Source organism: Simochromis diagramma, unplaced genomic scaffold (genome assembly GCF_900408965.1).
Source record: "Simochromis diagramma unplaced genomic scaffold, fSimDia1.1 OVJJ01000402.1, whole genome shotgun sequence".
Lineage (NCBI taxonomy): Eukaryota > Metazoa > Chordata > Actinopteri > Cichliformes > Cichlidae > Simochromis > Simochromis diagramma.
Window position 1 is genome coordinate 163,176 of NW_024386972.1, and position 27,032 is coordinate 190,207.

The window sequence follows — 27,032 nt, forward strand, 5'->3', positions numbered from 1 at the left end:
GTGAGATGATGTGAGGAAAAAAAGGTCTCCAAAACATGTCATCTCTTCCTCGGAGCCGCTGTCTTGTCAAATCATCATAAATTGCCAGATCTGCATACATGTATCACAAAGTGACGGCTATATTGTGATTGTGGCTCAAAGAGTTCGCAGTTCGTCTTGTAATTGGAAGGTTGTCGGTTCGAGCCCCGGCTCGGACGGTCTCGGTCATTGTGTCCTTGGGCAAGACACTTCACCTACCGCCTACTGGAGGGGCAGAAGGGCCGATATGGCAGCCTCGCTTCTGTCAGTCTGCCCCCGGGCAGCTGTGGCTACAAATGTAGCTTGCCTTCACCAGTGTGTGAATGTGAGAGTGAATGAATAGTGGAATTGTAAAGCACTTTGAGGTTTCTTGAATAAGTGCTATATAAATGCAATCCATTATTATAACCAACCAACCAATCACATGACGTCACGTTCTGACAGAAGATGCCACTAAAGATGCTTTTATAACTTAAACTTTAAGGACTTATTTCTTAAATCCAGCTTCACAGACACTTACATCTGTTTCAGTTTTTGAGAGCAGGGCTCTGTGATGTAATTTAGCCTTTATATGTGTAGCGTTTCATTTCCCCTTTAACCTGCCAGTTTAATAAGACATTTTGTTGCGGTGCACTTTGGTTTATCTTCCTCATAAAAAACTAAATGTTTTGGTAAGATCAGAGGAAATAAAACGATTCAAAATCATTTGAGCTGTTACGAGTATTGCATCTGAAACCCACCTTGTCCATCCTTTCATGTAATATTTACAAAACACTACACGAGCTCAAACAGACCCAGGTTCACGCCTATTCGTATCTAAAAAAAGAAAGACAAAACCCCACTCCACTTCGATTTCCATGTCAAGACATTAACCTTTGACCTCAGAGTAGATCAGTCACCTCCCTTCTGCTGTTCCACCCAGTACAAGCGTTTTGTTACTTTCAAAGCTGCACCTTGTGTTTGATCTCCTGTTACAGTCGACTGTGACCAAAGAGAACACGTGTGCACTCATCTGGAGAAATCTGCGGAGCCGCTACAGTCAGCCGTTTATCATCACTCGTGTCTTCAGAGTTCCTCAGTGAGATGCTCTTCACTCTGTCATAAAGATGAAAATGCTTTTGACCCTTGGCCTCACCTCAGTAGCTGCTTTTTTTGTTTTTTTTTTCCAGAGAGCACTGCACGAAGATGTAAGAGGCACACGAAGCATAGAGGTTACAAGATTGGGGTCAAGTATTTTCGGCAGTCCAGTATATCTGTGTAAAACCAGTGAAACTGATTGTGAATTTTCCAGGCCTTATGGTGTAGTTACCGTATTAACACTCAGACATAATACAAACTGAGAGGCAGCACAGTGAACAGCCATATTCATGCTGAGCAAGTCCCAGAAGCAGCTGGTAGTTAAATATTGCTCACAGTGTTTTATGAAAAGGTTAAGCATTCACTGTGTAAATATGTCTTTTTATTTTACCAACCATATTTTTTAATGAGTGAAACTGTTTCAACAGAAAGTATTAATCGTCGACTTCTATAAACTTTTTTTAATAGCAAGTCATAGTTTTAGTTTATGGTATTAATCATTAACATTTTATTTCAAGTGTATACTTCCCAGCCTATTTCTTGTGTGGATTTTTCTTTTCCTGTTTCTTCCTCTTTCGCTCAATTTGTACTCCTTTCCTTATTTTAAACATTGCATTTCTTGGGCATAATTGATTTTATTCCTGTTTTTGTCTGTTTTGCCACCTTTTTTATTTCCTGCTGAGGTCGTTTCACCCATAGACAGGATAAAAGATGGATGTCACCATTGGGTTGGGAAAGTGAAACTGGGGGTCAGTACCTGTGGTTGCAAAAAGACTTCTGGTCTAATAGAGGCATTGCATGCACATATTGCTCAAGAGTTGTTTGCCATATGTTTGTATATGTGATGCAAGAACTGGTCTGGAGGAAAAATATGTACTCCCCGACTGGTTGGTGGGTGGTTCCTGGAGGTTGCATGTAGTTTGTATTTTTACTGTTGCTTGGAGAGTAATTGCCAAGTGTTTATAGACAATAAGTGTCTTTCATCCAAATTATGCACAACCACTGGTGATTTTCTTGCAACCAGACCAATCAGAAGGTTTCCATCAAGTGGTTGGAAAACACATATTTTTCCCGAGTGACCAATGGTAAGGTTTTCTTTCTACTTAAAAGAAGAAATTAATAATGGATTGCATTTATAAAGCGCTTTTCGGGGCCCTCAAAGCGCTGTACAATTCCACTATTCATTCACTCTCACATTCACACACTGGTGGAGACAAGCTACAGTTGTAGCCACAACTGCCCTGGGGCAGACTGACAGAAACGAGGCTGCCATATTGCGCCATCGGCCCTTCTGCCCATCACCAGTAGGCGGCAGGTGAAGTGTCTTGCCCAAGGTCACAACGACCGAGACTGTCCGAGCCGGGGCTCGAACCGGCAACCTTCCGGTTACAAGAAGAACTGCCAACTCTTTGAGCCATGTCATCTGAAACTCAATGAAAAGAAAATAAAGTTTTTAAGTAAATTAAATGACTATAATTTATCTTTTTTTCTCTTCTCTATTTTCCATCTTACTTCCACTGAGATGTGGCATATGGTTCTTCAGCTATTACTATTTGTCATGCTTTTATTTATTTTCATTGCAAAGGTTTCAGAGGCTCACATTTCCGGCCTATCCTAAGGGAGTCCTGTTTCCACATTCTCAATTTTTTCCAGAAGTGATTTGTAGAGTAAATAAGCATGTTATTCTGAGAGCAGCCATATAGCTGCCATTAACATGCTATAAATTAGCCCAGTTACCAGTACAGCAAGGAGATATATAGCGTGGAAATCATTACTTTCTTACTGTTCCCACTCTTATAATTCAATTATTAGTACTCTGTGTTTGCTAATTCTTGTAAGTCAGTTATAAGCGTGTATTTTTGATTAATCTTTTTAACATATCCCCCGAAGAAGGTATAGAAAACAGCTTTGTCATTTAGATTTTTTTTACCCAGGCATAATATAGATTTTTGTTTATTAAATGCTCAGAAACATATGACACAGACATTACTAAATATCACTGATCAACCTTAGTTTGGGAAGGCATTTCTCTTCTTGATCTTTTTCCTTCTATTTTTTTCTCAGCATCTGATTGTGTACTTGATGATATTAAACATGCACATACCCATAAACACTTGCAAGTAGGGGGATCTCTGCAGAGTCAAGAGTTGCTCACTGAGAACAGAGTTTTTGTCCACTAAGCATGCAGCCCAAATTCAAGCAGTCACCAAAACACAACATGCTTATCCCCTTTCACCACCACATGTCACATTTGTACACATGGTTCTCTTCACACATGGAGCATTCCTTGCTAACGACTCACTGGAGGTTAGCAGCAGTTAGATGGCAATGTGTTTTCCATTTGAACCACGGTTCACTTAGAAACTGATACTGGGTGATGTCTCAGAACCTGCCCATGCCCCTTGTGATCTGAATAAGAAGAAACAGATTAAACTGGAAGGAACAAATACAAAGATTAAAGACTATTACATTCAATGTTGATTGGATAGGAAATATCAGGGAGCAGGTTTGTCTTTTCTGATGTATGTAATATACATAGAATATAAGTAGTGCAGTTTTTTTACATTTAAATTCTTTGTTATTTATTATATGTTATATTAGATACATCACTGCTGCTTTTCTATGACTCTCTCTGCATTCATGTTTGTAATGATTTCACAACACGCTTTGGTCTAAGAAGTGCCGCCTGATCAGTTTTGTAGCATTTCGCTAAATTAACACAAGATTCTTTCCACTGAAGAAATAATCATTTAACATCAATAATCAATCAACATTCAATCAATGGCCTGGCTCCTAATGCCCATAGCATAACATTGGTCTCAGCATGTTTGACAGATGATGTGATATTCGTCAGATCACAAGGTGTTTATTTACTTTTCCATACTTTTCCCTTTCAATTATTCTGATATAAGTTAATCTTGGCTTCATCTGTGAAAATATTTTTTTCAGAACTGGGTAGGTTATTTTAGATGTTTTCTGGCAAACCAGTGGTTTGTTGTCAGTATTTGGTGACCTTCTTGACGACCTTCTGCAATCACTTGATTGCAGACTTCAGCACTGATACACCCACCTCCTTCAGTATATCCTTGACTTTGTTAGATGGTGAGAAGTTGTTCTTAACTATGGAGATAATTTTGTGAAAATGCACTTTAGTTTTCATCTGTGGTCCTCCAGACCAATTAGTCCAGCTGAGTTGGGCAGGGCAATCATTCTTTTTAAGAATGTACCACGGTGTTGATTTGTCCATTCGTAAAGTTGACCTAACTCTGATTAAAGTTTTAATCTCTATCATAGGTTTATTTGGGGCTTTCAGCCTATTGATGGCCTCCTTCAATTTCACTGATATTTCTTCAGACCCTATAGTGAGAGTTCTAGTGGAAAGCAGTCAAGTTCAACACTTGCAATCGAGTCCAGATCTTTTATCAGATTAATTTGTCATGAAACAACAATGGCCTCATCTCATGAAACTGCTTTTCAGTCTATTGTTCACTTACTTTTGTGTGTCTGAAAATGAGTTAAAGCTGAAAGTCTGTGCCTCAATTGCATATTGATTGTTTAATTTGAAATCCACTGTGATGGTGTATAGAGGCAAAACTATCAACTGTATCTTTGTCCAAATACTTTCAGAACTGATTTAATTCGTCACATATACTATGTATAGGATTATTCTTAACAACTCACAATTCTACCTCAAAAAACCCTGTGGCGTTGCAACATCTGTGCATCTCTACACATAACCAGGTGTTCAAACAGCTTTTCATACAGTGCAGAAATGATGCATATGCCCATGTATCATTGTGTATATAGTAATATGTCACTGTAGATTTAGCTGCATTTTTCATTTTGTTCTATTTATTATATCAGATAGCTATCACGCCTGTTATGTTCTGTTCTGTTCTAGTCTATAGAAATCTAATAGATGTTTTCCAACACATACAGTGCATGAATTCCAACAAAAACAATTCATTTTAACCATAAGCTACACTAATCCATCACAATATTTTCACACTTGTAACACTACAACTGAGTTAAGTCCATAGTGGCATAAAGTCAGTGAGAACCAGTGTGTTAGCATGTGTCGTTTCATGCACCATTATTCTGTTGTATCACTCACCAGTAAGTCCAGTTGTGTTGACAGGCTGACGGTTTCTATTATGATAGTACCACGTTACCATTTCTGCACTGACCACACACAACCCTCATAATTCATGCTGTCAGTTTGATGAAGGAACTAGTGCAGACTTTGTTTGCCCCCTTTTTAGTCCCCTCTGAGCACTTATTGCTCACTGTGCTGAAACTGTTAAAGCCTTCAGCAATCAGTCTGTCTCATTTGGCTTGAGTTACATATCAGAAGGACGTGGCACTGGAGAAAAAATGCACAGGCCTTCTCCTTCGGACAAAATGCAAAACAATACATTGCTTTTCCAAGATCTAACCATTCTAAAATTGTTAAGATACATACATATGAGCACTAAAGTCTAAAAAGTATTACCAAAAGCTTAAAATACTATACTGTTTGCTCATGCAAATTTAAAGACAGAGAAAAATAGAAAGTAGACTATGCCACTTAAAAGCATATTTATGAAATTATCAACCCATATGATTAAATAAATACAAAAAATAATAATTGTCCTATATATTCAGATAATTATTTATTTAATTGAGTACATCTAATTTCTAATGTGCATATTTGTGTTTGTGTGTTGTTGGATCAATACAGAAGATGAGTGCCTTTAAAAGCTTTATTATTGGTTTTACTGCTTGTCTGCAGTAGGTTTTTAGCAAATTCACATTAAGTACAGAGCAGTATATGTATTCGTATACAAGGAACAGTGATTTTCAGATGTGTACAGCTCAGTCCTGGTTCTGCTATGAGTCACTATGAGCTACATTACCAGGGATTTACCCTCAAAAGAAAGCCTTTTACGCACAACCCTCATTTCATGGTTACTTTTAGCCCTCAGAATCAACAAATATTATTCAGGGAAAAGCATCCATATTCAATTGTAGCTTCTGATAGAAGGATGCACATACATTTTATTGTGTTTACCATCTTTTGGTACAATGAAGAAAGAGCTTTCAAGGAAGGTCATTCTATTGTGGTGGATATCATTGACCAAAACTATTAAACTAAAATAATCCCCTTAAGCATCATAAAACCAAAGCAGAGAAGAGGCCCTACAGTTTTTCAAGTGCTCTGGTTCCTGCAGTTTCCAAGAAGAAAAAGACTTAATTTACCAGAGCAAAGTTTATATTGACAGTTTCGTGTGAAACATTTTGTTATTGGTCAGGAAAGCTTGTAAGGTTTTAGGCAAAGAGCTTTAACTCTCACATTAGCAAATGAGCTGGTGCAAATTTTTAAGACATTCAAGACAAATGAGGCTTAAATCACTCTATCAGCCTAGTTCCCCCCTTGAAAGATGTGCCTTTATGATATATAACCTATGCAGTGCAATAGTATACCACATATACACATGTAATAGTATTTATGAATATTGGTACAACTATTGGTTAGTGGTTAATATAGCAGATTATTAACCGATTATATATAACTGATAATTACATATAATCGATTAATGACTTATTTAGGAAGAATGGTTTTTAATTAAATAATCCGTTAAATGTTTTAGGAAGGCAAAATACTCTCATCTTATTACAGCTAGCAGACAGCTGATTTACCTTAGCAGGCAGCTAGCTTAGCTCACAAGTTTAATCAATAACAAAAAAAAAGTACCCTAGATTACAATTAGCCACGTTTATTTTTCTAGACAGTATTTCAACTACATTTTGTTCAATTTGCAGAAAGGCCTAAAGTTAAACAAACAAACATGCAGCTTATGTAAAATTTAAAACCATCAATAGGAATGCAGACGCAGACGTTTTCCCGCCACTGATGTTTTTTTTTTCCTTTTGTAGGTATGTGTACAGCTATATTGTATATCATGTGACATTGTTTGACTTTGTATTTGTTGCATTTTAATGTGTTCACTGTATGTGGTGGATACCTTGGCTACCAGTCTAAGAACCAGTGGCTTAGCATGAACTGGAACAGCTAGCTTGTTTTGCATTTCTCTCTTTCTATTTCCATTGAATTGAAAACACGAAAAGTTTGTTTTTAAATGCGTGATAGAAATTGAAGGAGCTTGGCTTGACTGGTCTAGTTCTGTCTAAAGATAATAGCTGAAGCGGTATGGTGCACAACCTCCTGCAACAATGAATCTAGTTATTTTTAGGTTTTCCCAGAGGCAATACTTGTTCCAGTCTTTGTAGCTTCATTTATTACATTCCATATAGTAACACCCATTGTATCGCTCATGGCATCTAATTCTTAGCAAGAAAGGGGATAAAAATGTTATATCATTGTTTCGTTTTAGTATTGTTTCTTTAGTGTCCCTAAAATCTAATCTTTTGAATGATATTGCAGCTTATTATTTTAATTATGCTTTAACCTAAGGGTTACTTGGCTGGGTGTCTAACTGGAGCATTAGAATCTGTTTAATCCTGAACTATATGAAATGTAGATTGAATTTAGTCTTTCTTTTTCTTTATGTTAGTAGAACTGAATAATTTGTTAACTGCCTTAATGAGGCGTGGCTGTTCTTTTGTTCCTTTTGTCAACAGCCCTAGAATTGTAATATAGTCCTGTTCACATACAAGTATTATACAGTGGCCACTTCCAGGCTTTAACTAAGATAAAATGTAGAAAAAGACAAATTATTTACAATTGAAATCAATAAAAAATAATATTTACAAGTTACAAAAAAATACAGTAAAGCTAAAACCAAAAATCACATTAGCCGCCTGGAAAGGCATTTGTGATGCAAAATGTAAATACATAATTACACATTTAAGTGCTACAATCTATAGGACAAAAACAGAAATATAATACCATGTACAGTTGTTATTTGAGAATTAAATACAACAACCCTTACAGAGTAATGAGAATACCTTCATTTAAAGTAACACTACAGCATGAAGCTCAGTATGCTAGCGATTAGTGACAATCTGCACTCAGTAGCAACTGAGGTTGGTGAGGACGAGGATTTTATGTAGCATGCTAATTAATCCTTCAAAAATTTTCCAATGAAAAAAAAATCCAAAGAGTTGAAGCTTTAAATATCAACATAAACACAAAATTGAATATGTTTTGATAAATCCTAACCAAGCTGGCAGAACAAAACACAATGCAGAGAGCGCATAATGCACTAAAGAGATGAATGCATGCTTACAATTAAACAGTCTAATTAATGCAACTGCCGATCCCTGGGTTTCCCCTTTACATTTAAGTAATCCAAAACTTTTCCACTTGCCCTGGTCTGAATTCATCCCACATCCTTCAACTTGTGTCTCCACTGACTTGCCTTTTATCCGGAGGTCATTGTTCCCAAACAAAGAAGAAACTAGACACCCCTCTTCTTTTTTTCTTTCTCTGTCTTATTAGTCTGTTTGAATGATTGTCAGTTGCGAGAATCATTGCTCTGGATAAACAGTCTCCTTTGTGTTTTTGTTAGTTGTAGGGTGCTATAACAAATCAATGTAATATCACAGTTAAATGAGACACCCTGAGAAATTAAGAGAAAAAATTGAAAATCCTGTCATTTTTCTTTTGCTTCCTAATCATTTACAGCAGTTTATTTACCGGATAACTGGCTGACAATGAGTTGCTACTTTGTGCATGCTGTTTACTGTTAATGTAGTATTTCATTATCTACAGCGCAAATTACAAATCATATAATTGTTAACATAATTAGGCACACAGATATCTAATATTGGCTACTATTAATGACAACAAACAGTATATGGTCCCTTTGTCACACTGTTCCATACCATATATGGCAGGATCTGATCATTTCTGTGTCCTGTACTATGAACAAGACTGTAAATGCATACATGAGCTAACTGTGTATGCGTTTGTGTGTGTATATGTACACTACATGCATGCAAACCTAGATACTGTATTTGGGTATCTATTTCAAGTATGTCTATATCTGGCGTGTGCATTTGCCTGCATATCTACATATTGTATACATGGTTGTTACTTGTGTTTTGAATTCTAGGTCTTTCCCTTTTCTGGGTCAGCATGGAGTCTGTCTCTGAGTTTCTGTTATGTAGACAGGTCTGAGCACACAGGCTGGAGTCACGTTGCCTCCATCAGTGACCTGGACCCACAGTCAGCCCCAAAGTCCAGGCAGTTAGCACTTGCTGGGGGAAAAAAGGAGTCCAGAAGCCGATTAAGAGGAAGCTGACACTGAGATAAACGCTACTGCTCCATCTCTTAGATCTAATACAAATATTTAAAAGGACGGTAAAAGTTTTTTTTTCCTTCCTTTTTTTTGGAAAGAGAACAAGTTCATTTGAAATGTATCCAAACATCACTTCCTCAGGTTGTCACATTTGCAAAGATCCAGACATTCAGTGGTATGCAGGCCTCGTCCAGTAGGAGTAACAGGTTCAAGCCATTTGTCAACTTAAATTTAAACAGTGTACTTAAACATGGCATTAAAACAATATAACTTGTGAGTTAGTGTCTGAGGAAAATCTTTGGTAGCAGAGATGGGAAAGTACAACACAGACTTATGAAAGGGTAGCAATGGCTGGATGAAGATAAAATTAAAGATGCAGAGGACCAAACTGGAGAAAAAATAAGAGTCAAGATTTTAAAAAACCTTAACTTCAGGCAGGTAGATATCCAGTGGAGTAATTACAGACATTTGTTTTTTAAGCTTCTTTCTTTGCAAATTTGCTGTATATTTTGTGGATAAATGCAGATTTGGTTTCACATAGCGATATCTATCTGTCAGTGTTTGTCTGATTCCCAGTATTATCCCTTAATTTGACATGATTTTTCAGGATTCACAGCACTGGATCATCACTGTGATTGGTAGCTTCATAAGTGAATATAGCATAGAGGAATAGGAGGCCACAGAGGAATATTTTAAGGTTCAGGTGTTAACATGTGAAATCACTGTTGAGCTTTAAAAATAAACAAAAATCACACTACAGAAGTGGCTGTTGTTTTAGCGGCACTTGGGCTGAGCACCAGGCTCTGAGCGACGTCTTCGCGATTGATTTTGCGCAGCGCCGTGCACAGAGCTTCGATGCTGGCACAGTCCTTTCCCGCCCAGTCAGACAGGAGGGCGCAGACCGGATGCTCTTCCTGCTGGAAGGTCGCGATCCGCTCCTCCTCGTATCCGAGAAGAGCCGCCAAGCTGCTCCAGTCGCTGTCGTGCATGTGGTCGCAGTCTTCTCCGTCCGCAGCCCTAAACAGCAGCTTCTCCACTTTCTCTCTGGTGTGGAGGGGAAGAAGCAAACAAGGCTCTTCATCGATGTTGACGACTGCAAAAGGAAAAAAACAAACACAATTATGCATTTTTATTTAAGTTTAAGCACACAGATAACAGCATAATATCTTATTGAACAAAGAAAATATTTTATTCACTTGATGTGATCCACAGAGCGATGGCAGCTGTGCACAAATAACTACAGGACTGTGAGTCATCATTACTAATCGGATTACTTTCTAAATATAGTTTTTATGCAGACAGTACATTCTTTGTCAATATCAGTGTCAAACAACAAGCTCTGATTCACTTTTAATGGCCATTAAATGAAGAAAATGCTTCTTGTTCCCAACTTATTCACCTTGCTCTGACAGATCATGGTTTTAGGACTCATCACTTTGTCCTGTGCAATAATAACTCCGTCAGCAAGGGACTTCACTCTTTAATATTTATAAAAGCGGTCTGTATATTTCAGATGGCTTTTGCGGTTTAAGTAAATTCATTGCCCTACAATATCTCAGGAGTGCCTCATTAATAAAATTCCCAGAGCTTGCCAAACTAAAATGACTTATTTATGGTTTCATGCCTTTACTGGCAGCCAAACTGCAGTTTGTACAGCCAGACTGACATAGTGTATGGTGTTGAATAGGGTAGAAAACATTATGATGACACTCTGACATCACTTCATTTTTTTTCTATGAGCTTTTTGTGTAAAATTTCTTATGATTTTGAAAGTTTTGTGAGGCTTTGATGATTTTGATCTTTGAACTCCATATGATAATTAGTTCATCCTCATCCGTCAAATCCCTGATTGAAATAATTATTAATGCACAGGTACAAGTGATGAGTCCCAAAACCGTGACATATAAGAGCAAGGTGAATAAGTTCAGAACAAGAAGCATTTTCTTCATTTAATCCCCATAAAAGGATAATCTGACAAATCTGCACAGTCTGCATACAAACTATAGAAAGCAAAGGTTTGTTTCGAATTTAATCTTGTAATGCGACACATATCATATTTGATACATTAGTTCTTGTGAGGTTCTGAGACCTCTACATCATCAATGTAGAAAAAAATGCACAAAAAATGCAAGATTTAGTGATTATAATGCATTTTTATTGTCGGAAGGTTCAATAAACAATCCAGTGTAAAAAAAAAAAAAAAGAATTTTCTGTCAATTGTCTAATGGTTGTTTACAGGGTCAAAGAAATGTACTCAGAGATATTCCACTTATGAGAATGGGACTAACAGAGTTGATGCCTTCAGCTGTTCACCTCTATGTGATTTAAAAATAGATCACATGGTTTCCTTGGCTGATTTTTAATTAAGCTCTATTTATTTTTTATTTTCATTTAACCTTTATTTGTTCAGGTAATCTCACTGAGACTCAATGTCTCATTTACAAGAGAGACCTGCTTCTAAACTGAATAAGCCTGTGCAGGCTATGGGTGCGCCTTACAAGAAGTGAACATTAACATTTTAAGTAACTGCTTTGCATGAACTACAAGAAAAGAATCCATCATTGGTCCCAATACTACAGATTACACTTTAAGATATCAAATCTACTTTTAATTGTGTTTTTCCAAATATAAACAGGTTTTTCAGGACCTGATCTGCTAAAATAACACTGAAGGTCTGAAGGCTTCATCACTGTTGTAATCCTCTCCTGCCGATTTGCTACAGTAAGTAAGTTTTCCTGAGAGAGGGGAGGGTGGGCCTCTTTTCGTAAGAAAAATAAGGTTGACGCTGTTTAGGGTGCAGCCTACGGTTTATGTACTTGCCCTGAAACCCAAATTTCTGGTTTGCTGTCCATCAGACTTATCATATGTTTACACCCAGTTTAAGCACATTAGTTTGATAAATGAGGGCTATCGTGTTTCTCAGCGCTATGACAGCGGCCCCTGTGTCGTTATACTGTGGATGAGTTTTAACCTGTTTGTGCCTGATTCTGGCCCTGCTGCTCCTGCAGACTCTGGCTGTCCACAGAAATGCCGCTGTCACTGTGTAGCTTCTCCCCCTCGGGTGACGGGGTCTGGTTCGGGTTGGGGGTGCAGTTGTTGGCTCCTTGCTTATTCTGCTTGCAGCTGTTCCACCTGTATGTGAACGAATCAGCACAGAGATTCATCATACCAGAACTGTTAACACACAAACCGGTTTCCCCTTTTTAAATTATGTTACGTACACAGCATATAATCAGTGAGCTGCAGCTGGATTATAACTGTATGGGTTCAGTATGAGTATCTTTCACGTACACTGTTAGAGCAGGCCTACTGTGTTGTTGTGTGTCTCCATAAGGCTGCAATATGGGTGTTTTTCTCATTTACCGGAATTTAGCTCCTTTATTTCTATTGTTATTCATGTCTTCGCTGGACATAGTGTTTACCAGTCTCATTACCCTTTTAATAAAATCTTATTAATATTATTTTTTTAACCCAAACATTTTCAGCCATTTCTTGGAATGATACCATTTTCATGTAGCCATTTATTCTACAGTAAATATGAAAGTAAAACATAACAGATCTCATCATAGCACAGATGACTTCTACACTAACCTCTCACAAGATTTTGAGGAAACTTGACCTTGAGGTCAAGGTCACTGAGATTCAAATTCATCTGAGATTTTCAGTAGATTCTGTAGGCTGAGGGGCAAAAAACTACAAACCCATATCAAATTCGATTCCACTTCATCTAACTGTGCACCTTTCAACTGCTTCTAGCATTAACGCTCCCGCTACTTTTAGATCTCTTCCCGGAAGTTGTGTCAAAACACTGACCGTTCAACATAAATTTTATGGTTGATGTCCAACAAAAGCAAAACAAAAATGCTGTTAGTGTGTTTGAGGCTCACCAAGTGGCCATAACTTCCAAGCACTAGGGATGGGTATCGTTTAGGTTTTATCCGATACCAGTACCAAACCGGTACTTTTGAAACAGTGCCGGTGCTTAAACGGTGCTCAAACCGGTGCTTAAAGAATGAAGAACACAAACTTTGTCCAAAAACCTCTCATGTTTAGCTGTTTCCCACTTTCTTTTGCTGTGAAGTACAGCCAGACTTTTGACCGCTTCGCCTTGGGCGTTTTTAATCTGTAGCTCTGCTCTAAAAGAACGTACGTACCTGGGCCCGCCTGCTACGCTTGCAAAGGTAAAATGATTGGCTGGAATCCAAAGTGTATGACATTTCAGGAAAATAAAGCACCGAAATGTGCGCTGCTTTTCGGTCTGGTTACTACCATTTATGTCAGAACCGGTGCCATTACCGGTACCCATCCCTACCAAGTACTGTTTTAAAGTAGATGAGGGCAAATTTAATCAGATATGATTTTTCCACATATTTCTGTAGCTCATACCTCACTGCACACTCAGACTAATGCGTTTATTTTTCCTATCAGCTTTTATTCCTAGGTACAGTAAGGTTAGGATGTCACTGTAGCACACATATGTAGCGAACCAAAAAAAGGACCTGAATAGGTGCGTTCTACATTTCTGCACATATCAGATGATGACAATGCATATAAGTCCTCATTCGCCCCAAACCCAGTAGTGTAACTGAGGTGAACTGAGTGATGCTTTTCTCCTCCTTTGTCTTTTATAACTCAGACTTATATTCCAAAAGGTAAAATTGTGAATGCTTTAAAGCATTTGAGAAAGAAACATGACTTACAAACGCTGCTATCTTCTCTGCGCTAGTTTAAAATAGACTGAAGGAAAGTGAAAAACTGTTCTGTAATTCTTTAATTCTTTTTGGAAAACATGGATGCCTCATCCTCCAGACTAAAGAGGAGAGGGACCATCAGTAGAAAAGTCTGATGGTAAGAGGGCGGCATTCATGCCTGTGGAACTGGCGACTTACATTCTGGAAAGGCACCATCTGTGCTGAAAGGCATATAAATACTTTAGAGCAGCGTATGCTCCCATCCAGATGGCATCTTTTTCAGGGAAGGTCTTCCATATTTAAGAAACACAATGCTAAACAGCACACTGCATCTATTAAAACAGCATGACTTCATAGTAGAAGAGTCTGAGGGCTGAGCTGGCCTGCCTGCAGTCCAAGCCTTTCACCAACTGAAAACTTAGAGTCTCATGAAGGGAATAAAAATAATACAACAAAGATAACCCAGGACTGAGCAGATGGAATCTGTATCATACACGAATGGGGCAAAATTCCTCTCTCATTTACGCATTTATAGACTGATTATAAAAGAAGAGGTGACACCTCTAATTTGAGATCAGAGTTGTAAATCATTGTATTCTGGGTTTGTTTGTTTTTATATTTTACCCAGTGTGCCATATTTTTTGGAATGAGGGTCATAAATGAGCATCAGGTTTTAGTTATGATTTAGGCTTTATGACATTGACAGATGCCAAAATTTGAAGTTTCTGAAACTCTGCTTTTTTCTTGTAGTTGCAGTTGGTCATCAGGTACCTTGAGATGGCATTTTGCTCAATATGTCTACTTTTCAGTGCGTTTCCTGCTTAGTCCTCACCTCTTGAAGATGATGAAGGCCACTAATCCAACAACAACAGCTGCCAGGATGGAGCAGTAGATGGGGATGAGTTTATCATTCAGACCCTTGTAGAACCGCTGCTGGGAATCACCACTAGTGGTGGTGGTGGTGCTGCTGCTGCTGTCTGTGGGGACCTCTGGTACGGGTTCATATGTTAAGTCATCACTGGTAGTGGGGGGGAAAGTAAATAGAGACCCTGTGGTGGACTGACCTGTAAAGGACAAATATGCACAGAGAGAAATTCTTGAGTTTTGTGAAGATAGAACAGCAACAGGAAATTAAAACATTCACAGTTTTGTTAAACATTTATTTTTGACCACTTGGATCATTTACTGTTAAAAAGAGAAAGCTGGCAGTTTTAATACCCAGCAGGCCATCCCTGTGCTGAACGTCAGTCCAGTATTTCCTTTCCTTTAGCTTTGTGATTGTGCTGTGGCTAGAGCTAATTACTTAAGAAATATCAAAAAATATATTTTATTTATGATTGAAATTCATCGAAACTTTTATTGCATGTCTTGCCATTACGGGAACAAAAATCTACTTCATAATATTATATACATATTATTATTATAGAAATAATATCATAATCTACACATAATCTACACATTATCATGTGCAGTACTGACACAATATCAATGCTTCATTTCAAAAATTATAATGAAAAAATGCAGTTTTTCCCTCTTCTGTCCTTCTTTCAGTGTCATGGAATATTTTCATCACTTCCTCATGTGTTAGGTTTCTATTTCATATTTGTCACATTTGTCAGATCATCATACAAATTTTATATTGGATTTAATATTTGATTTTATATCTGACAAAGATAACCCAAGTAAATATAAAATGTATTTTTTTAAATTAATGATTTTATCTGTGATGACCAGAGCTTTTGGAAAGCTGGGTTAAGCCACAAACAGCACTGATTACTACCAGACCTGTTGATTCAATAAATCTAAACTCAAGATTAGTTAAGAAACAAAGTCATTGACATCTATCAGTCTGGAAAGAGTTACGAAGACATTTCTAAGGCTTTGGGACTTCAGTGAACAACAGTGAGAGCCGTTATACACAAATGTAGAAAAGTTAAAAAACTGGTGAACCTTCCCAGGAGAGACCGGCCTACCAAAACTCATTCAGGAGGTCACAAATAAACCCTGAACAACAGAACTGCAGGCCTCACTTGCCTCACTTGCCTCAGTTAAGGTCAGAGTTCATGATTCAACAATAAGGGCAGGGATAGCTCAGTAGGTAGACTGGTGACCCCATGATTGGAAGGTCAGGGGTTCGAATCCACTGAACAGCTACCCTGAGGTACCCCTGAGCGAGTATCGTCCCTACACACTGCTCTCAGTGTGCCTGCTTAGTGGCTGCCGACTGCTTCACTGAATGAATGGGTCAAATGCAGAGAGAGTAATTTCCCCACGGGGATCAATAAAGTATACATTATTATTAAGAAAGAGGCAAAAATGGCATCCATGGGAGAGCTCCAAAGAGGAAACTACTGCTGACCAAAAAGGACACAAAAGCTTGTCTCACATTTGCCTAAAAACTATTTCAATGATCCCCAAACCTTTGGAAAAATATCCTGTGAATGAAAGAAAAGTTGAACATTTTAGAAGACTTGATCCCTGTTACATCTGGTATAAAACTAACATAGCATTTAATAAAAAGAACATCAGAGCAACAGTCAAACATGGTGGTGGTAGTCTGATGGTCTGAGGCTACTTTTTTGCTTCAGGACCTGCATGACTTGCTGTAACGATGAATTCTGCTCTCTACCAAAACATCCTGGATGAGAATGTCCAGCCATCATTTTATTCCCTGAAACTCAAGCTCACTCGGGTTATGCAGCAGCACAATGATCCAAGAAACATCAGCAGGTTTACCTCAGAGTAGCTCAAAAACAAAATGAAGGTTTTGGAGTGACGTGGTCAAAGTCTGGGCTTAAATCCCGTTGAGATGATCTGGCATGACATTAAACAGCCCATTAATGCTGGAAAACCCTCCGATTAAAACAATTCTCCAAAGTAGAGTGGGCCAAAAATCCTCCACAGTGATGTGAAAGACTCATGGTCAGTCATCACAAATGCTCGATTGAACTTCTCACTGCCAAGGTGTGCACAACCAGTTATTAGGTTTATGGGGCAATTACTTATTTAAATGTGTACTAATACGAAACTACCCCATTTATAGACTGAGAGCTGTTACACAAGGTCTTCTGAGCATTGTGTAACAGTAATTGTAAATTATATCTCAGTAGAAGGACTGGTAAACACATCTGCGGTCTGCTAACACAAGATAGGGCACTTCTTATTTCCAACAATAGAAATACAACTTTCTGCTTCCTCTATAAAAACTGAGAGGAAATGCAGAGTGAGATTTAAACTCTGAGTTTGTCAAGCAGCAACGCATGACACAAACTCACCTATTCATTCTTGAAATTAAATTATTGATTTAAACAGATTTAACTGTGCTGCAGCTCGGGTCAGTGCACTTTTGCTCAAATCGGAAACGCTAAAAGTGACCTCACAACATAAATGAATTTCAAGAATTAACTTCATTTCTAATGAAATCAAATCAAAGGATTTTGTTATTTGGAAAAGAAAAACAGCAGCAAACACATCCAGACCAAGGTTGTTTTTTCATAAATAGTAGCAGTTTGTTTGATACTCCACGGACTAGGACATTCCCAGCACAGCAATATGACCGGAAAATGGTTTGCAAAGTTTAAATATAGCTACAGATACAAGTGGTAACTTGGCAGATCACATATTTCCGTGTTACTTTTACTGTTTTGCCTCTTTTCACCACAGCAAGTGTAACAATAAATACTTATTATGCTGACAAACACAACAAGCACTCCCACAACACTTGGTCATACCCCATCCTCCACCCTCCCCTCTCCCCAGGGAGCCATTAACGATGGTAAGAGCAAGTTGGTCCATCCAGTCCTGCCCACATTCCTCCAACCATTAGCAGACACATTCGCTCCTCGCCGCGGATGCGGAAACCTATCCTCGCCTGTCACTTACTTACAGTTACTCACAGCATGGACAGGAAATCAGGCTGTTGGTTTCAGAGGGCTCTAAATACCTCAGGAGAGCCGCTGAGTGCAAGGCATCCATTTTTTACTAATGAGGCGAAAACATTTTTAATGAGAGCTAACTTAGATCGATGTGCTGAGCTGCTGCGGGGATTTTAGCTGAAGGAAATTTGAGGAAGCACTTTATGGTAACAACAATTAACTGAACATCAAATCTACGTCGATGATTCTTAATCATTAACCTTTAAGGCCACAGCTTTTTCTCACTAACTTGTCTTAGGATGACACTTGTGCCCCATTAACCTGAAGCCTATGAGCTGTAAATGTAATTCTCAGTGCTGTACTCATTTGACACTTGACACACAGCGAAAACATTTGTTTTGTGTGCAGTTTTTTTTTTTTTTTAACCCTGTTAGGTATTTACAAGCAGCCCAGATGCCTGTTTGTCTTCGTGTTACCTTCTTATTGTTGGTTCTTTGCCAGTTTTGCCTCCTGCTTAGCTCAGTAAGCCACATGCTTCTGTTTCCGGTGCTTTAACTCACTTAACACGACTTACTTGAAACCATTTTCGAGTATTATTGCCAAAGCCACAACATTCCTGGTCTTCACACTTCCATATACTAACTCATCTTGCTTGTTGCATTTAAAGCCAAACTGTAAAGATCTTGGAATTTTTGCATATATAGTGCTTTTTTTGTGGCTTTATGGGGAGTTGCACAATACCAGAGATAGCACCTCAGCTAGCATCAGAGACAGCTGAAACCTAGATTTACAGATGAGGCTCTAAAAACTTGAGGCTCATCATCCATCCAGTTCAATAACTTTTGGAAAGTCTGTATCATCATATTTTTTTTATCCCATTCATATGGAAATGGTAAAATGGTAAATGGCCTGTATTTATATAGCGCTTTACTAGTCCCTAAGGACCCCAAAGCGCTTTACATATCCAGTCATCCACCCATTCACACACACATTCACACACTGGTGATGGCAAGCTACATTGTAGCCACAGCCACCCTGGGGCGCACTGACAGAGGCGAGGCTGCCGGACACTGACGCCACCGGGCCCTCTGACCACCACCAGTAGGCAACGGGTGAAGTGTCTTGCCCAAGGACACAACGACCGAGACTGTCCAAGCCTTCATATGTACTGATAGCTAACAAGACTTTGTAAATCTGGCATCCTGCTCTCATTGATATGTAAAGGAAAAAGTATGGATGACAGAAACAAAACAAAACAAGCCAGTTATATTATACGTGTGTGGGTTGCTGCTAAACTGGTGGATATATTATACCTTTATGAGTGGATGAAGTGCCTAAGAAATAGTATACATATAAACAGGCTTCTGGTGAATCACTACAAGATATCATGTTGCTTCCTGCCCTCTTCAATACTAGGTACCACACCATAGAGAATACACACACACACACACACACACACACACACACACACACACACACACACACACACACACACACACACACACCACCACCATCACTGCCACCGTTACCACCATAGCGTGTTTGTTTCTACTTTCTTTACTTTCCAACACACACGTGCGCACGCTCACACAAAATCAGACACCGTCCCATGACAGAGAGCTGCTTTGTCCGGCTAAAAATATGTCCTCTCTCCATCGTTCCTCTTTATCCTTCAGTCTTTTCCCCACATTACATCTGGCTACACTTTTACTCATTCCTACTGGGCAATTCCTTTTCTGTCAGTCACTCCTATGATCATTTAGACCAGGGGTGTCCAACTCCAGGCCTCAAGGGCCGGTGTCCTGCAGGTTTTAGATGTGTCCTTGATCCAACACAGCTGATTCAAATGGCTAAATTACCTCCTCAACATGTCTTGAAGTTCTCCAGAGGCCTGGTAATGAACTAATGATTTGATTCAGGTGTGTTGACCCAGGGTGATATCTAAAACCTGCAGGACACCGGCCCTCGAGGCCTGGAGCTGGACACCCCTGATTTAGAAGTTTTTTAATGTTGTTTTAATCATTCTTATTATTTTCAGTTTTCATGTGGATGATGAGCACTCTTATGTAAGCAGGCAGCACTCTCAATCTGCACAAAGCTTTAAATAATAAGCTGTTTTCAATATAAGGCAATGGTGGCAAAGGGAAGCTGCTTCACTGGCATTATTTGTCTTCCCTCCCATCTTTTATCAGTGTATTTTTAATCTTTATTGTAAATGCTAGGTATATATATCGCATACAGGATATTATTTGTCTCACAGTTTAAACCAGGGGGGTTCCTCCGGTAAGAGCGCGGCACGCCTGTCATTAGAACTATAAAAGTTGAAAGCTGCGGAGACGTCAAAATGACAGGCTCAGTCGGTTTTGAATTATCAAAACAATTATTATATTTATTGTTAAGCATTATCTGGCTGTTAGTGAAATTACCAGAGTTGTCTCGCTTGCTTTGTCTGATAGTGATTCACTTGTGACAGGAAATCCAGGCTCTTGTGCACATTAAGCGTGTAATAAGAACCTGTTGGTCTGTGCCCTTTACATAAGTACTATATAAGAGCAGCAGGACTGTGCATGCAGCTTGTGTTCACAGCAGCTGTGTGCTTGTTTGTGTGTGTGCAGCCACACCTGAGCTGAACTCGTCATTCCAACCGCTTGCGGACTCGTGCAAACAGGTGTTGCTGCAGTTTCAACACCGTATACTTTAAAGCCTGACTTATGATTTAGTCACAAAAGACAGGAGGGGCTCGGTTTGCCTTTCTGTAACTGCATTCCACCTGACTGCAGCCATAACAACCACAAATCCCTGCACATCAAAACCTGAAAAGACATTTGTATATTATTCATTATTCATTAAATGAACCACAACTATTTTTATAATAGTTGTTACAAATACAAACAAAGCGATGCCCTTCAAATACTGCAGAATGCTGTTACTCTTGTTTTGTCAATCTGTCTTTTGGCCTCTGGCTTACTTCCTACTGTATGCAACCCATCTACTCCTTCTGCACACATGCCTTAGACACACCCATGAATGTAGAGAGTGCATGCGTGTGGGCACGTCTTTCTGCGTGTGTGTGTGTGTGTGTGTGTGAGTGACTGTTCTGCTGCAGAAAGTGATCAGCACTCGTAGAGGTCAACCAGAGAAACCCGAGAGTGCAGAGGAGTAACTCCATCGCTTTTATCGACCAGGCCGCATTCTCAGCATCTGCTCCTGTGCTCCACTCTCGCCAGCTTTCTCCATCTCGTTCTCTCCTGCAGCTCTTTATTTGTTTTCCAGTGTACTAATCTCATGCTGATGCATTTTCTCTTGTGCAGCTGCTTTCAACTGGTTGATCACTACCCTTAATGTAGAAAGAAGTCTGTTTTTTTTCCTACAATTTCAAATGACACATGCAAAAATTCTTAAAATGGCAAAAAGGTTGCGGTGGATGGAGAATCCAGATATAGAGACAGGTGCAGTGGAGGTAACACACTCCCAGCTTTTGATTTGAAGATTGGAGTTTGAGTCCCATCGCAACTTCCTTTAATAGCTAATAGTTATACATTTAAAAGCTATTATGTTCAAGTTTTACTTTACAGTAAGGTCAAGCACTCAAAACACTTAGGAAGAGTTAGGGAAATTCACAATCAGGTAAAATCTGGGTCAAAGTAAAACCTTTAATGTGTTAAACACACCGTCAAAAGGTGAAACTTTAACTGAAGTGCTTTTGCAAAATCAGTTGCTCGTCACAGCCTGCATGACTTTATCACCTGTAAAGAATTTCAAAATGATAAATTGTAGAAAAGTGACAAAACTGCCTTTTTTTTCTCACACTGACAATAATGTAACAAATGACCCAATGCCGCAAAATTACATTAATGTCTCTCTTTATTCAATAATTCAGCCCTAGGCAGCTTTAAAGATAATATCAGTGAGAGAGAGGCTCAGTTTGGCAGAGACACATGCAATAAATCCCGATGAGGACAAAAGCCGGAGTCTCTGAGCAGAACTTTTGGCCACGAAACTACGACACGAGCGAAAGCGCAAGTGTTGTGGTCACCCTTGCCACCAGAACTGCTCACTCATGCCAAATCACCTCTGAAGGTTTTTCCTGGAATCTCCGGGGCAAATTCCGGAATGATGACAGGAAAGTGAATCAATCCCACACTGACAGCGAAGAAAAAGATGCAGTCAACTTTAAGATCTCCTTCATTGTTACAATGCTCATACTGTGTGGAGAAGGGTGCAAAGGGGTTAAAGAGAGGAGGTCAGCTGCAGCCATACAGAGATACAGGCCTGTGGATGTGAAGGGGACCAAGCTTTGGCAACACAATGAGTGACTGTGCAATACAAAGACAGTGAATTGTTTAGTCACTGGGGCTGGGGATTCTTCACAGCCACTGATGTGGTGATGCCTTGGACGCAGGAAATCGGGAATGTTGATGGCATTTTGTCCTCCGTGGTTTCCCCAATTCATAGCCTGCTCTTTATCCTTATGGGGCCAACCAAACACTAAACTTCTCCCACACAGGAGTGCCATCCCATCCAATCATAGCTTAGCAAATCATAACGAAACAAGGGCCTGTTTCAATATCGTTACACGTTGAAGTGGTGCACGTGTTCCTCCAGACTTGATATTTTAAAAGTCTGGAGGATTTTCGTTATTGAAAAGCAAAAATACACGGGATGTTAGTGTGTCAGCGCTGATGCTACAGCCACTGTGTGGAACCAAGATAAGAAAATAAACAGTTATAACAAAAGACCCCAGAAAAGATCATAGCTTGATCAATTATAAGCTCAAAAGACTTTTCATTTGTATTGAGAAATACAAAAGATAAAATATTGCTGCAAAAATGTTGATATTAAATTCTAAATTAACGTTATAGACTGTGCTTTTGACCGTTATAGGTCGTGGCACCGCATGAGAATTCATTCAAATTTAAGAACCCCCTCTGCAGATTCAGAAACGTCCCTTCTTTTGCTTCTTTTCCTTCGTCCTTCGAATTGAACTGCCGTGGCCCTGAGAGCTCTGCATGGTCCTTGTTAGTAGATTGTGCTTTCTGATTTCTGGAGGGCAGCCTGTCGATTGTTAAGGTCAACCAAACTCCGGAAGGAAACTGCTCCCCTCCCCTCCTGCTAACCTATCAATAACCGAATGAACTTGGACCAATCACTCTCCCCTCCTCCCCCCTTTTTTTGTGTCTCTCTACTGAAACCATTGTCATATGTATACGTGTCTAAAACGTATTAGTTAATTCTGGTGTCTTCGTAAAAATATCTCCTGTTTAAAAGAGGGTTTTAAAAAAAGCAAACAAACCTCCACATTTCCATCTACTAGCTCACATGAGTAATGTTCTGACTGACAGTTCACAGACTCCTCTGCCAATGTGAGAGGGGAGGCAGGGGAATCAGTGTTACGTGTGTGGTAGGGGATCTTTTCTGTTCGTTTGCCACAAAGATTACAGCAAAGCTAACGAGTTATTACTGAAGAACCTCGATTAACAGGTGGAGCATGGGTAACACGCCAAAAAAAAGAAAAAAAGACGCAGCTCTAGATAGGGCATTGACCTTGAGAAGGGTGATTGATGTGCCTGTTGGATTATTGCCAGATCTGTGTGTGGTTGTGTGTGTGTGCGTGTGCGTGTGCGTGTGCATGTGTGCGTGCGTGTGTGTGTGTGTTGTATAATTCACATTAAAGTAACCCTGAAGTTTCTTTTTGTGCATGTATGTGCATGAATAATACAACTACATATGTCCTGCCAGCCAAAACTTTTTGCCCTCGCTGCCACAGAGCAAGAATTCGAGGCTCTGGTTGATAGATACAGCATGTCCCGTCAGCCCTGAGTACGATCTCAAGGAAGAACAGGGTCATGGAGCAAAACCTCTGTCTCCCACCACATTGAGGGCTTTTAGCCAAAACCTCAAGATGATAAGAACAGGCAGTGAGTACTTTATCCTGCTCAATCATTGCTCAATCATACAGCTTTAACCAAGGTCGAAAGAGGCCTTGCAAAGTTGTGTTAACGTGGCTGCATTATCCTACTCATAATGCATTCTGAAATCATCTTTCTCTGAGCTTGATGGGCCTCACAAGAACCAGCCCTGCATCTCCATTCCTAAACCAAACCAGTGCTCAGCAAAGCAAACCACTGCATCTCAGGTAACCGAAGCCAACCATACAAGCCCTGTCTCCTTATAGAGCACTAACTTGCCGTGACGAAGATAAGCTGCTCGGATTAGTGTATTAAGTGCTACAATAAAGGGATGTTGGCTGTACAAAGTTCAGGACTCTGACGCTTCAGAAAGAGATTTTATCCTCGGTCCCATGGAGGGATTTAGGCAACAAATGTATGTATGTATGGTTACCACTGCCTAAGGACAGGACCACGGATTCTTAAGTGAAAACCTTTAGCGAGTCCTTATGTGTCGTAAAGAGACCAATTTTCTGAAAACACATGCTACACCAAGGATCGGGTCCCCCAGCACAAACACAGTAATATACTGTATGCGGTTAAGTGGCAGGAGGATTGCTGTGAATTATACATCAAGGAAACCAAACAACCTCTGGCTAAGCAGCTGCCACGACACAAAAGAGCTTCCTCATTAGGCCTGGACTCCACAGTCTATTTAAACCTGCAGGCCAGTGCACAGTCTTTAAGTGATGAGTACATATCCTGGATAGGGAGGAACGCTGGACTGAGCATGGGGTCAAGGGAAGCATTTGTGTGAAAAGGGAAAGACCACATCTGAACTGCAGAGGAAGCCTTAAGTTTGATTTAGACTGAAATATACAGTGGCTTGCAAAAGTATTCGGCCCCCTTGAACTTTTCCACATTTTGTCACATTACAGCCACAAACATGAATCAATTTTATTGGAATTCCACATGAAAGACAAATACAAAGTGGTGTACATGTGAGAAGTGGAATGAAAATCATACATGATTCCAAACATTTTTTATAAATAAATAACTGAAAAGTGGGGTGTGCGTAATTATTCAGCCCCCTGAGTCAATACTTTGTAGAACCACCTTTTGCTGCAATTACAGCTGCCAGTCTTTTAGGCTATGTCTCTACCAGCTTTGCACATCTAGAGACTGAAATCCTTGCCCATTCTTCTTTGTAAAACAGCTCCACAACTGCCCTGTGACAGCCTCAGAGGTTGTCTAAGAGAATATTAGGAGCAACAACACCATGAAGTCCAAAGAACACACCAGACAGGTCAGGGTATAAAGTTATTGAGAAATTTAAAGCAGGCTTAGGCTACAAGAAGATTTCCCAAGCCTTGAACGTCCCACGGAGCACTGCTCAAGCGATCATTCAGAAATGGAAGGAGTATGGCACAACTGTAAACCTACCAAGACAAGGCCGTCCACCTAAACTCACAGGCCGAACAAGGAGAGCGCTGATCAGAAATGCAGCCAAGAGGCCCATGGTGACTCTGGACGAGCTCCAGAGATCTACAGCTCAGGTGGGGGAATCTGTCCATAGGACAACTATTAGTCGTGCACTGCACAAAGTTGGCCTTTATGGAAGAGTGGCAAGAAGAAAGCCATTGTTAACAGAAAACCATAAGAAGTCCCGTTTGCAGTTTGCCACAAGCCATGTGGGGGACACAGCAAACATGTGGTAGAAGGTGCTCTGGTCAGATGAGACCAAAATGGAACTTTTTGGCCAAAATGCAAAACGTTATGTGTGGCGGAAAACTAACACTGCACATCACTCTGAACACACCATCCCCACTGTCAAATATGGTGGTGGCAGCATCATGCTCTGGGGGTGCTTCTCTTCAGCAGGGACAGGGAAGCTGGTCAGAGTTGATGGGACGATGGATGGAGCCAAATACAGGGCAATCCTGGAAGAAAACCTCTTGGAGTCTGCAAAAGACTTGAGACTGGGGCGGAGGTTTACCTTCCAGCAGGACAACGACCCAAAACATAAAGCCAGGGCAACAATGGAACGGTTTAAAACAAAACACATCCATGTGTTAGAATGGCCCAGTCAAAGCCCAGATCTAAATCCAATCGAGAATCTGTGGCAAGATCTGAAAACTGCTGTTCACAAACGCTGTCCATCTAACCTGACTGAGCTGGAGCTGTTTTACAAAGAAGAATGGGCAAGGATTTCAGTCTCTCGATGTGCAAAGCTGGTAGAGACATACCTAAAAGACTGGCAGCTGTAATTGCAGCAAAAGGTGGTTCTACAAAGTATTGACTCAGGGGGCTGAATAATTACGCACACCCCACTTTGCAGTTATTTATTTGTAAAAAATGTTTGGAATCATGTATGATTTTTGTTCCACTTCTCATGTGTACACCACTTTGTGTTGGTCTTTCACGTTGAATTCCAATAAAATTGATTCATGTTTGTGGCTGTAATGTGACAAAATGTGGAAAAGTTCAAGGGGGCCGAATACCTTTGCAAGCCACTGTACATCGTAACCTACACTGTAACCTTCCACGCCATTCAATCAGCATGCTGCCTGGACCAGACGTGCGGTTACATTTCAGGTGCACATCAGGTTACATGGAAAATAACAGCGTAGGGTTAAAAGGGGGGTTTTGGTTATGTTGTAAGGTACGATAAATCTAAATCAGGCAGAATCAGCTTTCTGTGGTTTTCTTAACTGGATGAATGATGCACGCATCGACTGCACACTTTCTTTGAGTAACTAAACTGAAAAATGCTGTAGAGGCTATGAGTAAAATGAGAGACGCAAATATACCTTGTACTAACATCACTTTCTCATTATATTAATATGAAATTGGGGATTAGAAGGCCAGCATTTGGCATTCCTACAGCAATAATGCACATCAGTAGATGTCACCTTGTCAGGATTGTTATCAACATCGGTTTTAATTAACTTTACTTGCCCCAATGTTGTTGTGACCCCTGAAAGGATTGTGAGGAATTATATCATGTTGTTCCCTCCACATCCCCCAGGGGGGAACTTATACTGCCTGATCACTCCACAACCCCCACCCCTCTCCACATACAAGGCTCTCATGCCCTTTAACCTTTGACATCGCTCGCTGGCCTGCAAAAGAGTGGAAGTCGTATCACACTTCTTTAGATAAGGATCTTGCCTTTAAATCTCCAACTCTGTGGGTCTACCCTCACACAAGTCTGGTCACTATTACCATGTTTAGCCATCA

General features: G+C 39.8%; 1 protein-coding gene across 1 annotated transcript in view; it reads right to left on the reverse strand.

Annotated features, from left to right (window-relative positions):
- Positions 1–5,823: 5,823 nt before the first annotated feature.
- Positions 5,824–27,032, reverse strand: part of ngfrb (nerve growth factor receptor b) — a 36,832-nt gene continuing 15,623 nt past the window's right edge. Inside the window, exons 4-6 of the mRNA XM_040039071.1 lie at positions 14,862–15,093; positions 12,310–12,470; positions 5,824–10,431 (exon numbers count right to left, since the gene is read on the reverse strand). Of these exons, the coding sequence (XP_039895005.1) occupies positions 10,088–10,431; positions 12,310–12,470; positions 14,862–15,093 (737 nt within the window). The 3' untranslated portion in view covers positions 5,824–10,087. The remainder of the gene's footprint in view (positions 10,432–12,309; positions 12,471–14,861; positions 15,094–27,032) is intronic.